Below are 13,625 nucleotides of genomic sequence, written 5' to 3'. Positions count from 1 at the left end.
TTTTCTCATATCTAGGAATAGGATTAAGGATAAAGGATATATATTAACTTCAATTAGATACAATCTCTGACCTTAACATTTAAGAGAAAAAGAACCATACAAATTCTAGGTACTAAACACTAACTGCTGATATCAGCATTTGAAGGAGAGGGCTTTGTCAGTGAACTCCCAGTGAGTTGACCTCCTTAAGCCTCAGAATCCTCAAGACTAAAATGGAGAGGATACCTGCGTTGCAGGGTTAGAGTAAGGCCTAAATGAGGTGTTTGTTAAGGGCTTACCATTGTGCCTGCTGCAAAACAGGCGAGATCAGGTAGACGGAATTGCAACGATCAATTCCTGGCTCCAGATTCTATTTCTCAGAACTTCTGTTTCTCTCACATGGGACATGGCACTGATCTGGCTAGGTTTACAAGACTTTCTCCACAGGGAAAGCTCTGATTCAATTCCTTTTTAAGTTAGGTTACCAGATTGCTAGCTAAACCTTTCTGTACTTCTGCTCCCTCCCGTCCACCATATGGTCTTTGCACTCACGCTCTAATCCGATCCTCATGGTAGAAGATGTCCTGGATGGGAGCTTTGGTTTTGCCATATCGCAAGCGGGGCCTTTGGAAGACCGGCTCCCTCAGCGGGGGAAAGGCGTCATATATGTCAAACCAGAGGGGCTTCTCCTTCAACACCCCAGCCCGAATCAGGTCCCGCGTCCTTAAGGAGATAAGAAAAAAGAACAAAGGTCAGTCAGTTACAACAGCCTAAGCCCCTGAATCAGTCTAGCCATAGCTGGGACGTCAACGGGATCACGGAGTCGGCAAGACAGAAAGGGAAGGAGGGCAGAACAGGGGTGTTTCCCGCCTACAGTAAGATATTTCCATCCTGTAAACCAACCTAACAATGCTTGGCAGTTAAGTCCTTCTATCTTCTTACATCGGCCCCACCCCGCCCCATTCCCGTGCCGTCAAGGAAATTGCGAAGACGACCCAGACAAACCCACCAGCCTCTTCCTCCCTTCCTCTTCCTAGAGAACTCCACTCGGAGACGGGGAGAGGTGCAATCTTGAACGTGAGAGAAGAAATTCAGAGTGAGGTCGTCAAGCACAACTGCAGGAGAGGGCACAAGGGGGCCTCCCGGGGATCCGACACCGCACGCCGGAGCACGCGTAGCTCTGCTCACATCCACCCAAGAAAGGGTGGGACACGCTAAGGGGGAGGCACCCTCGGCCCACCGCGGCTCCGAGCACGCACCGCGTGAAAATGCTGCCCACGGTTTCCAGCCGGCTCCCCGCCATGGCCCGCGCCTCTGACCCAGCACGGGTGGTGACCACCGGAACCGGAAGCGCCGGCGGCCGGCGCAAGGGGCGTAAGTTGCTAGCCGAGCCGAGGATCTCGGTGCTTACTCCGCCGCCCCTACGGGAGAACAGAGCCAGACGGAAGCAAAGGATCGGCCGAATTGCTGCGCTCCTCGTCTACTTACCAGGTTCAGCCAGGAGCACTCGAGAGCCGAGCCGAAAGGGAGGGAGGGAGCCACCGCCCGGCAGAAGCAACAAATGACCGATCAGCGGGGCAGAGGCAATAAGTGACCGATCTAGGGCAGGGGTATATTGTGGTGGGTGCTTTACCTTTTCTGGCCTGAGTCAACTCCTCTCGAGAAGGTGGGGCCGCGCAGAGGGAAGATGACGGGGAGGGAGGAGGGAAGCGCAGCCCCTGTCCTCGGGGAGCCAACCAGGTCACCAACACTAGGCTCCGGCTGCGCCTAATCTTAGTTGGAGTCACAGACTACGAAAAAGGAAACCGAGGCCCGGGGAGGGGCAGTCACTTGCCCAGGGTCACACTGGAGCCCAAGCCCCCGTCCCGACGTCTCTTGCTGTTTAGCGCTCCCCTTTAAACCCTCGGGTCCTGGAGCGCCACCTGCATGGCTGTAATAGGGATGCTGCCGGGAGGCGTCGCTGGCTAGCTAGTTCATCTTTGAGCTTGAAAAGTAAAAGTGTCCGGATCTAATTCCAAGAAGGAAACTCAAAAATCTGGGAAAGTAATCTCTCAGAGTTACCTTTTGGCCCAATAATCATACTTCGAGTAAATTAGAAATTAAAACACAATTTCGTGAGGATATTTGTGCAAGAATTGTCATTGCAGTATTGTAGTGGCAAGAAAAAGTCCGTCCAACTGGAAATGTCTGGAAAAGTACGGTTCCTATATTCTATGGAATCCTATGCTGCTATTAAAATAAATGATTTAGATCCATATGTATTTACCTAGGTGAATGCCCATGAGTTAAATGAAAAAAGAAGTTGCAGAGAAACACCTTTAATGAGAAACTGACCTGTTAAAAGAAAAAGAAAATATACAACATATATTTGTGTTTGTATAAGGATAGAAACTTGTGGGAAAACACACAAGGCTGTGAACATTGGTTATCTCCAGTGAAATTGCAGGAGAGGAAGAAAGAATTTTTTCTCTATTTATCTTTCAGAGTTTGACCTGTAAAGAGTTTTGTTTTTTTTTTTTTTTGAACTTTTTAATCCAATGAAATGTTTTGAATCACATGCACACAAAATGTCTCCCGGGAGCCCATTATCTTTGTCAGCAAGAAAGAACACCAAATCATCCAAGAGTTCTGCTCTGTGGGAGGCTGGTGAGGAGGAGGAAAGGAATGTGTGATGAACAGTTACTGCTTGTTGGAGTTATCTCACTGAATCCACACACCTACGTATAAGGTGGCTGTTATTATCTTCTTTATAGATTAGAAAGTGAGGCCCCAGGGGGTTAAGTAAGTAACTTATCTGATAGGTAACCACAGGGCCAAAGTTCCAGCCCAGCCTGGGCCCTTTTCAGAACACTACAGTGCCTCCTTAGCTGTGCCTCAAGCTGGAGACGGGTGGACAGAGTGACGGTCAGACAGAGTAGATCAGGCAGAACTGACCCCAGGGGCAGGGGACAGGGTGACTTGAGGGCCAGAACTAAACTGAACGGTGAGTGTCACTGCTGCCTTGAGGCCCTGTAGAATAGGAGAGAGAGAGAGAGAGCACACACAGCTCTGGCCAGTGGGCCAAGTGTGGAGTCTCCAGTCTTCCTATCGTAGGAAGATCTAGAAGACTTTCCTCCAGGGAGAGCAAACACGCTCGCAGCTAAATATAATCTTCCTAGGCCTCATAACAAGTTTCTAATTCTGTCCAAGTCAGAGCTAGTTGCCAGCCCAGACCACAGACACACTTCCCTTCTCCCACTTGGGGCTGCCCCTGTAGGCCACTGCAGTTCCCACTAAAGAATTAGAAGGGTTTATTCTAAGTTCAGGGAGGGGAGCCAAAGACCCAAACCCTTAATGGAGGAAGAATTGCAAGGCAAGAGTTTTCTCTCTAGATCTTAGGGAAGTCCCTTCCTCTTTTGAGCCTTTAAAGTTTCCTCTCCAGTATCATATCTAATGCTTTTGCGACTGAGAGCAGAATGTTGGTAGGTTAAGTAAGGGAACTATGGTGATGTGAGAACAAGATGGATTGGGAACCCCCTGAGCCTACAACAGGAAGAGCAGACCCCAGAGAGTGCTCATTCATAATCTAGGAGGAAGCTGTCGAGTAGCTGCGGACTGGCATTAGACACTTTCTCTTTCTTCTCACCACAGCCTCTCAAGCCTGCAAGGGGCTGATAGACTCGTGCCGGTGCATGGCACCAGGAACCTGGATTATCTCATTCAGTTGTTCAGTCACCTGATGTACTGTCCTGACAATCTTACGGATAAGGAAATAGAGCTTGTAAATTCTCCAAAAGGCCACAGTCCTTCCACTATGCCATTCGGCCCCACTACATCACACTGTAGATGTGCCCACTAATCGTGTCATCTTGGGCAAGTTATATAACTTTACAAGCCTCTCCCCATAAGTTAAAATGTGAATGGCAGAATCAGCTATCTACATGGGTTGTGCAAGAGTAAAAGTAATCGTTCTTGTAAAGCACTAATTGCAGCACACATAGTGAGTCCTCATAATTTACAAGCCCAATGGCTGTTACAGCATCACTATTGCTGTTGTGTCCTGTAAACCACTGATTGTCACCTGAGACTGCAGCATTTTGATGATATTTCATAGATCACCTTATTGTTTTATTTTCTTGTTAAGTGATCCATTCGTCCACAAATATTTAAGTGTCTATCTAACCCTTCGGTGGGTCCCAGAGAAGCTGACTGTCCAGTGGGGGAGATAGAGAGGCAAATTCATAATTGATGTTATATACTGAATAGCTTATAGATTGTATTAGTTTGCTAGGGCTGCAATAACAAAATACCACAGACTGAACGACTTAAACAACAGAAACTTATTTTTCTCCCAATTCTGGAGGCTAGAAGTCCAAGATCAAGGCATTGGCAGGGTTGGCTTTTTCTGAGGCCTCTCTCGGTGCTTTGTAGATGGCTGTCTTCTCCCTGTGTCTTCGCAGGGTCTTTCCTTCGTACATGTCTGTCTTCTTATGACACCAGTCATATTGGACTCAGGCTCAACCTAATGACCTCATTTTAACTTAAAAAATTCTTTAAAAACTATCTCCATATACAGACATGACCTGAGTGAGGTGCTGGGAGTTAGGACTTCAGCCCTTAACACTGATCGATAAGCACTTGTGCTGAGTAGCTTCCATTTGCCCATCCACATCTACGTGCACTCTCTGCCCTTTTTCACCCTGCTCTGTGCCCCAGGAGGCTGACTTTCATCGACTGCACCCTCAGCCCCTTGCCCTATGCTTCCAGTGAGTTCCAGTTGGTGCTGCCAATGGAAGGCATTGGCAGGGGACGGAAAGGAAGGAGGAGAGTGAAGTCAGTCTCTGTTCCTCTGCCTCCCTCTCTGCACGGCATCAGGCCACCTCTTCACACAGCTCTCTCACCAGAGATTCCAGTCACTGTTCTTTCCCTTGCCCTTTGGGCTTAGACACAGCAAACCGTGCCCCTCTGTTACTGGCCTTGAGGTCTAGGCCATCTCTTGTGGCTTCCCTACACTCAACCCACATCTTTGTAACTAATTTCCTTAAATAAAGCCCAAGAGTTTGTCAGACAAAAAGAGGAAAAGCACCCCCAATAGGAGAACAACTTTTTAAGTGAAAATCCCAGCATATTGATGAAATTATTACTCCTGCTATTCACCTTTGGCAGAGAGCCAGGATCAGGGGGCAATCAGCTGTTGATTTAAAAGAGGAGGAAAGTAATAACATATAGTCAATGCATAGTACAAGGAGCAGGAGGACAGAGGGCAAGGAGGGAGGTGTTCAAGGAGGTGGGAGTGCCATCTCTCGCCTCCAGGCTCTTGCGTGCACCTACTCAGCCAGACTGGATGAATGTGCCCCCAGGACCTACTCTCTCCCTCCGTAATCTTATCTCCCTCAAAATTTGGTGTAGTAACTGTTTACTTGTCTGAGTCTGTCTAACCGAGCCTCTCTGAGGGCAGGAAATAGGGCTCTGTCTGCCTCCCACACCCAGCCTGGTGCTTGGCCCAGAGCTGGCTTTTAGAAAGAGTTTTCTAGTGCACAAAGCCAGTTTAGGACAAATGAGGACACAGCCATCTCATCCCTCCCTTGCTGCCTGCTCATATCCAGCCCTCCTTCCTGAAGGCCTTCCCCCAGGTACACCCCTAGGGAAAAAGCTGTGGTCATTTCAAGTTCTGGCTGTCCTCTGTGCCTCACTGATGGATTGATCCCCTTTTACAAACATCTGGGCCTCAACTTTGTCATCTGTAAAATGGGCATAATCGTAGCACCCACCATATAGCTTTGTTGTCAGGAGTCAGTGGGCTTATACCTGAAGAGTACTCAGAACAGGGCTAGTGTAGTAACAGTGTAGTAACTGTATAGTAACAGTCTAGTAAGTATAGTAACTGTAGTAATAGTGGAGTAACTGCTCAGTAAACAGGAGTGATGATAATGATTTCTGACCATTCCATGCTTAAGAACAATAAATCACAATGTATTGAATCACGCCTACAATTAAATCATACCTAACAATTTGCAAGGCATTTTCATGGGGCTCCCCATTCACTTCTTCAGCAGACAGCAGCTCAGCCCCTAAGGAGAATCAAGTTCTGGCAAAGGAAAGAGAAGCACTTTACACCTATACCTGCCCTGAGAGGTCTGTATGCCAGGTAGGCCTGGAGTAACACTCTGGTCTTTTATTATTGGGAAATGCAGATTCTGACTCCATAGGTCTGGAGTGAGGCCTAAAACTCTGCATTTCTAACGAGCTTCCAGATTGATGCCAACAACCACAGATCACACTTTGAACAGCAAGGTTATAGCAAAGCAGGTTCGTGCTGAGTTTGTACTGAGTTTCACAGCACCTCACTTCAGAGTCCCTAGAATAATCCTCTTGCCCTGATAAGAAATTGTGACCCTTTACTCTCTAGAAATGATAGGCAGGGTGAATGCTGGTTTTGTGGGGCCTAACATTTATATAACCTTAGTGGACCTTTTAAGAAAAAAAGTGCAAAAAATGTCTCTGTTTTGCAAATTTTACAAAACATGTCCCTCTGGCCTCGGGCCAAGCAGGTGCTCACTTTCTCCTGGGAAAATGGCGATTGGCCTCTCAGTGGCCAGCGACTGCCATTTCTGAGATAACCACCAGGTGGCAGTAGATTTACACGGCCCCCTTCAACCCCTTCCTTGTCTCCAGAAATTTCCAAATCTTCCTCCATCCAGCTGGCCCAGCCAGCTAATCCAACAAATTAATCTAGGCTGTGATAATGGACAAAAGGAGTTCATGTGCTTCTCTCTCAGTAGAATATTTGCTGTTTAGTGGAAATACTAAGAGATTGTTTTTAAAACCATTTAAAAAATGCTAATAGGTGAGTTCCAGGCATACTGTTGGATCATGTATCATTACGGTGATGTTTTTTAGAAGGTGGCCTTTTCTGAGCTCCCATCTATGCAGGGGTTCTGGGTCTTACCACTTGTTTTCCCCACCCCAATATATAGCTTGGTGTTTAGGCACCAGTTCTAGTGTTCAGCTGCCTGGGTTCAAATCCAGGTACCACCACTTACTGAGGGTGATGTTGAGTAAGGACCTTAACGATTCTGTGCCTCGGTTTTCTAATCTGTGAAATGGGAATAATAATACTAATTTCATACAATAGTTGTGGGAAATAGGTAAAATAACATTTACTGCACCCCAGAAAAGTGACTAGCATACAGTAAGCACTCACAAGCAGCTTTCGTCTTTGTCACCCCACACCTAACCTACCTTCTTCAAACCAAGTTCTTTTGTCTTTCCTTCAGTGTTAACCCCCTGTCAGCTGCCTGTTCATGAGAACAGAGGGAGGATTGAGACCCAGTGTGGTAATAACCAGGCCAGTTCTTCTGGATACAGCATTCTGCAGACCCATGCCATCTTCTCAAGTTAGGGAGGGGCACTGCCTGGACCAGACTCCAGATAGCCCGGCTCAGCATTTTTGCAGGACTTAAATATGTGACTATCACCTTATAAATACTAAGAGCCCAGGATTTGCAGAGGAGCATGGTGTATGAGGGTAGATGGCTAGGATGGTTATCTGGCCCAACCCAACTCCTTCCTGGGTCCTATACACACTGTTCAACAGGGAGGGACTCGTCATGGAGAAGGGTCTTCATCTTCTGCACACCTGTTGGACCCGGTAATATTTGCCTTCTCTCCCCACACCCTCCTCTCTGGTTCCAGTCACCGTCAGTCTCATCTATACAAATAGGCAAAATGGTGACTGTTTCTTAAACTTTGCCACATGTTAGAATCACCTAAGGAGCATTTACAATCTGATTTCCAGGCTAAATCCCAAACCAATTAAACCAGAATCTCTGGGAACAGGACCTCAAGCATCAGAGATGATTCCAGTGTACAGCAGTTTGAGAACCAGTGTTCTACTGTTTCTCAAACCTTCATGTGCATACAAGTCATCTGACAAGCTCCCCGATGATACAGTTGCTGCTGGTCCACAGACCGAACTTTGAGTAGCAAGGCTGTAGAACTGTGATTGTCACACATGAGCAGATATCAGAACCTTCTGGAGGGCTTGTTAAAATACACCCCGGGTTCAGATGCAGGAGATCTAGGATGGGGCCCGACAACATGCATTTCTAATGAGCTCCCAGGTAATTGTCAGTGCTGCTGTCCACGGAGCACACTGAGGAGCAGGGGTAGAGAGGAGGGAACACAGGTTTTAGCGTCAGGCAGCCCTGGGCCATTTTCTGGCTTCACACCTTGCCAACTCTGTGATCTTGTATAAGTTACTTAACCTTTCTGAATTGTCATTGCATCATCTGCAAAGTAGCCATTATTGGGCAAGATTAATTCAACTAATATGAAACACCTAACAGACTGTTTTGTGTGCTTGTCCTCAATCCCTTGACTGCAAACCTGAATTACTGGAGGAGCTTTAAAAGAAACCAACCATGGTTGTTGATTTAATTAATCAGGGTTCTGAGCATCAGGATTTTTTTTTTTTTTCCAAGCTACTCAGGTTATTCTCCCGTGAGGCCAGTACTAGGTACCAGCCTGGCACCGTGGCTCCCAAACTTTAGTTCAGTGGTCTCCAACCTTTTTGGCATCAGGGACCGGTGCTCCTATGAAAATCTAATGCCTAATGATCTGAGGGGAGCTGAGGCGGTGATGCTAACGCTGGGGAGCGGCTGCAAACAGATGAAGCTTCGCTGGCCCATCCACCCGCTCACTTCCTGCTGTGCAGCCTGTTTCTTAACAGCGCCCTCAGGGCCCAATACCAGTCCAAGGCCAGGGGGTTGGGGACCCCTGGGTTAGAGGATAATCCTGATTTTCCCAGATCCAAACCGCATGTCTGGAACATCACCAGCTGTCTCAGGTGTGCCAATTTATAAGCTGACCTCGGTCAAACTGGGGGTGTGAGGACAACTTCTTTGTAGGGAGGATGGGAGGAACCTGCGTGTTTGTCCTAAAGGAGAGAGTCAGGCCACTGAGCTCAAACCTGGCATCTGCGGGAAGAGTGGTAGCCTTGGCCTGGGTGACCCGGAGCCCAGAATCAAGATGTGTGGGTGGAACCAACAAGGAGGCCTTGGGATTCAACACCAGAACTTTCAACCTTGAGAACTGCCCTATGTGAAAAGGGCACCAGCTTCCTCTCTTGGCAATGAGTTCCCTGGTTTGGGAGGTAGTCCAGCTGAGCTGGGGAGTAGGGGAAAACTAGAGACATTTGAACTGGGAAATCTCTGCGGGCCTCTGAAGTCTGAGATTGCACATCCATCCAGCCTCCAGTCCGTTACTCCAGAAGCCTTCTGTTTATTTAGGGAGGTGACCTGCTGGAGCTTTCACAAGGCTGACTTTCCTGTCGGTGTTTCCTTTGCCTATCAGCAAGCAGTTTGTTTTCCTAGGGTAAACAGGAAGGCGACCATGCTGAGCAAAGCCAGCAGGTCAGCAGGGTGGCGGAGGGGGCAGCAGGTGTCACCTTCTGAGTGCATTGCAGAGAGGGCTGGGCCCTTGGGCGTCACATGCTGCGGTTTAGGGGGGGCGGGGGAGGCAGGTGGCTCACGGGTTAAACGCGGGGCTCGAGAGGCCAAAACCCTGCCCAGGGGAGAGAAGAGAGAACAGAGAATGTCCAGCCCATGCCGCCGGCCACATCAGAGCACCAAGAGAACACCAGGTCTTTATTACAGGAATTCCTATGAAACAGCCCCAAGAAAAAACCCACACATAAGAGAAAAAAAAAAACAAACCACTAACAAAGCAACACACAGACATGGGGCTGGGACTTCCCCGCGGTGCGCCCGGTTCAGGGCCACAGCCCAGAGGCCCCCCCACCTCTAACCCTGAGGGTCAGACCCTGCTGGAGCTTGGGCTGAGGGCCCGGGGGGCTCTTCGGAGGCACAGCCTGGCCGCAGGGCACAGCGGAGGGTAGCGGTCCCCGGCTAGACCGCCCCCCCGCGCGCTTCCAAACTTGGTCACGCGCAGAGGCGGTAGCGCATCCGACCCCTCCCGCCTGGGTCCGGCCAGGCGGTCCGCCAGCACCGCGTGGGGCGGGGGTGGGAAGAGGTGCAATGGCAGTGTCGCCTCGCCGGCCTGAGCGCCCTCCACGCCCTCATTATGCCGGGGTGACTTGAGGCCACCAGGGCCCCGCCAAGGCTTGGTTCCCACTCTCAGCCCAGCGGTTGGGCTGGTTCCACACTCCGGGGGCGGGGCGGGGCGGGGCGGGGCGGGGCGGGAGAGCACCGAAGCCTCGGGCTGCTCAGGCTTACAGGGTCTCCAGAGAGGTCAGCATGTTCCCATCCCGATGGTGCGGCCAGAGAGACTAGGCAGTCTCTCTCCCATTGGCAGTGGTTGGTGCCAGGTAAGGTTTGTAGAACCGGAGTCTCCTCTTGACCATTCACCTACTCGCTCGTGGCAAGGGGGACCCAAGAAGCCCTTCTGGCCCGGGCGCTCCCACCCAGGCTGGCAGCCTCTGCACCTTGTTCCTCAGTCCTGTACCTTCTCAAGGGTCACTTCAGAACCCGCTGCTGTACACCCTTGGCTATAGTAGATCTTCTAGTCCAGCTCAGGATTCAGAGCCCCTTTGAGATCCCACTGTTGAGACTGCAGGGCCCCATCCAAAACTGGCTTTTGTCTTCTATGAAAGTACAGACTACCCTTGCCTAGCCAGAGTCCTCCAGCTCCGGGGGGGTGGGCCACCCTCCCCATCCCTGCTGGGGGCCATGCCAGCCCCTAACAAAGGCAGCCTAAGGGGCTGTGCAGGTCAGCAGCCCCAGGAAAAAGGTGAGATGCAGGAGGCCATGGAAATAAACTCAAGGTGCCCAGCAGGGAGCTGGGGACCCGGGTAGGGGATCAGGGTTTTTTTGTTTGTTTTGTTTATAAGAAGGGAAGTTGGATCCTGCATTTCCACCCATTACCCATAGAACATCCTGGCTAAAAAAGGGGCCCTGGTTGGCTGTTGCACCCCAACCCCAGGTCCTTCCTCCAATCACAGCAACTCCGAAGTTCTAAGTCCCATGGAAAGTGGCAGTGGCTGGGCTGGACTGTGGCCGGAGAATCACTGGGCCTTGGTACTCGAGCACCATCTGTCTGGCTGCAGCTGGGCTCTTCAACTGGGGGCCAGTTTTGCTCTCTGGCTGCCTCCGCCATGTCAGATCATCTCCAGCGAGGAGGAGCTGCTGGCATCTGATAAGGAAAAGGGATGGGAGGAGTCTTTTTCAACGGAGCTCGGTGGTCTTTCATCACTGGTTTCTAGAGAGATGGTTTTGGGCAGAAGCTACCAAAGACAGGAGACTCTTTCCTTCCTCCTGGGACTCTGTGTCAGCCTTGGAATTCTGCCTGGGGGCACACGCACATGCACATGCACACACACACACACACACACGCACACACACACATTCTAAGCTCCTAGAAACGTTTCAACTTGCAGAACAGCAAGGACTCTGGCAGCTAGAGACGGAGTGGAGGGCTGGAATTCTGGTGGAAGCTGCTGGGTGGGAAAGGGTGAGAGGGAGGGACGTACCCAGCCCATTCTGTGATACAGTAATAGCTCAGGTGAGCCAGACTCAAGGCACCTGTGGTGGCAGAAAAGTAAATTGGGACTAGAATTTGGTGGGCCCCACTCACCAGCGTGAGAAGTTCCTAAGCCTTTAGTTCTCAGAAGACCCACTCAGACAGCAAGAGAAATGGAAGCAAAGTTTTTAGGTGATGGGGTGAACGGAATAGGGGCAGTGAAGAGCCTAGGGGCTATTAACCAGGTGGTGAGAGTCTACCAGGGCGGTGATGAAGGAAATGAGAAATGAAATGGGGAAGTCAGGAGGAAAGACCGTCTGGCCATCAGTGAGTTGAAATCCAGGGCTAGAAAGACAATCATGGGCACAGCTGGGGATACGGAGCAGGCAGGGAGGACTGACTGAGGTGGAGATTCAGATTTTGGAGCCAACTGCACAAAATGATCGCTCAGTGCCAGAGAGAGTAAGGAGCGAGAAGACGGCAAGGAACATCAAGGGCGGAGCTACCTGGGGTTGAGGGAATGGGAGGAGCAACAGGAACCTGAAAAGCACCCGGAGAATAAAGACTTGAGAGAAAGAAAGTCCAGGATTCTGGGGCCACAGGAGCCAAGGGGAGGCAGTTTCAAGAAAGATGATGGGCACGGCGTGCAGGAGAGAGCGCCAGAGGACAGAACGGGAAAAGGCCCTGGACCTGGCAGGTGACATTCTTGAGTCAGTCTGAGGGTGGCAGGAGGGCCTGCCCGCCTGCAAATGGGTGAAACTTTTTTTGCAAGTTGGGTGATGAAGGAAAATGTTGAGGTCTCCTGGTTTTAAAGATGGGGTGGAGGAGGAGGATGTAGGTAGACTTGAGAAAGGAGCTAGAAAGGGAAAACCCGGAAGACTCAGGAGGGAAATAAATAATGGGCAAGGTCATGATGCAGGGGTAGCTTTGGACTGGACACATTGTCCCTGAGGATCCACAGGATAGAGATGGCAGCAACGCTGAATGGGAGTGAGGGCCCTTCCCCCGGCTGGCTTTACTTGAGCTTTCCAGAGAAGTGGGAAGTGTGGGTGCAACTCCTTGGGTGAAGAAAGCCTGAGCACGAAAGGAGTCTGGATGTGCCTGGTGGCGGATGTGGTGAAGAGTCAACTAGAGGTGATGTGAAGGCCAGCCGCAGAGGCTAAGGGGAGCGGGCACTTGGTTTACCTCACCTCCATGACAACTGTCTTCAGGGTAGCAAGTATTTCTTTACAGTCTGAAACAGGGCCATACCTGCCACATCGTCAGCTCAATACAGCCTTGTAGATGCTGACCACTGGGACCAGGACAACAGTTGCGGGGAGGGCAGGCAGGCAGCTTCCTGATGGGGGGAGGGGCTGAAAGAGTGACAGGAGTAACCGAGTCCTGGAGGAGGTGTTGACATTCCCTGTTTTCTCCCCCAGGGGTGTTCAGGAAGGGAGGAGGAAAAGCAGCCTGGGGGCCAGGGCTCCAGCCAGAAACAGAGCTGCCCTGAAAGGGGCAGTTTCTCTCTTCCGGTTGTGGCAGATCCTGCACCGCCCAACCCAGGCAGGCAGTGGGAGAGTCCTGTGTGTGCTCGGCCAGGGTGAGGCCATCTCGGCTTTTCTTAAATCGTTCCTCATAGTGGGCTGTGTGTGTCCTGGACTGTTTTCTCAATGAGGCTGTAAACTATTCAGGGTGTAAGCTGATTTTTTTTCCTGTTCTCAGCATCTGGCTTAGGTCAGTGTGATTATCTTTTGTCAAATGAATGAATAACCAAGAAAAAGAAATGCAGAAGACTAGTTCCCATGCAGAAGCCCAAGTCCCCTGCCACAGCGATGAGGGAAGAAACCCAGAGCCTGCACTATCCAGTCTCCTGAGCCCAATGCCTCTGGACCCCTGGGAAGACAGGTGGGATGTGGGGAGTGGCAGCCCCAGCCTTGGACAGTCCCTGGGCAGCGGTGGCTCCAGGCCTTACCTCTTACTGTCCTTCCCTTAGGGCTTCCTCCGCCTTGGACACCTCCTGCCGCCTTCCCCGGAAGTCTTCATCTGAAAAGCAGAGGGAAGCTGCCTCATCCTCCACCCTGCAGGGCTACGCTCAGACAAGTCCCCCAGGCTGGGCAAGAGAGCGTCCTTGTTTGCTCCGGCACATGCTGATCCCTGGGGGGCGACGTGTGGGTCTGGTGAGAAGGCAGCAGTGCACGGTACAAGGT

General features: G+C 50.6%; 2 protein-coding genes across 8 annotated transcripts in view; both read right to left on the bottom strand.

The window, feature by feature from the left end:
- The window catches only part of MRPS23 (mitochondrial ribosomal protein S23), a 4,731-nt gene extending 3,336 nt beyond the window's left edge, over positions 1–1,395 (bottom strand). Inside the window, exons 1-2 of one of the 2 annotated variants that reach the window (XM_023520389.1) lie at positions 1,239–1,395; positions 532–702 (exon numbers count right to left, since the gene is read on the bottom strand). In XM_023520389.1, coding sequence (XP_023376157.1) covers positions 532–702; positions 1,239–1,282 — 215 coding nt within the window. In that variant the 5' untranslated portion in view covers positions 1,283–1,395. The remainder of the gene's footprint in view (positions 1–531; positions 703–1,238) is intronic. The other variant, XM_011375103.2, reaches the window with a different exon arrangement.
- Positions 1,396–9,578: 8,183 nt separating this feature from the next.
- The window catches only part of CUEDC1 (CUE domain containing 1), a 23,296-nt gene continuing 19,249 nt past the window's right edge, over positions 9,579–13,625 (bottom strand). For 3 of the 6 annotated variants that reach the window (XR_002776219.1, XM_023520378.1, XM_011375102.2), the window contains one exon: positions 9,579–11,109. Coding sequence is in view for 1 of the 6 variants with exons in the window: in XM_023520379.1 (XP_023376147.1) it covers positions 13,394–13,461 (68 nt within the window). In the remaining 5 variants the exon portion in view is untranslated. Of the gene's footprint in view, positions 11,110–12,687; positions 12,792–13,390; positions 13,462–13,625 lie in introns of all 6 variants that reach the window. The other 3 variants (XR_002776217.1, XR_002776218.1, XM_023520379.1) reach the window with 3 other exon arrangements.

The sequence above is a fragment of the Pteropus vampyrus genome, unplaced genomic scaffold, assembly GCF_000151845.1.
Source record: "Pteropus vampyrus isolate Shadow unplaced genomic scaffold, Pvam_2.0 Scaffold261, whole genome shotgun sequence".
Classification (NCBI taxonomy): domain Eukaryota; kingdom Metazoa; phylum Chordata; class Mammalia; order Chiroptera; family Pteropodidae; genus Pteropus; species Pteropus vampyrus.
This window is presented reverse-complemented; position numbering and strand designations above follow the sequence as displayed.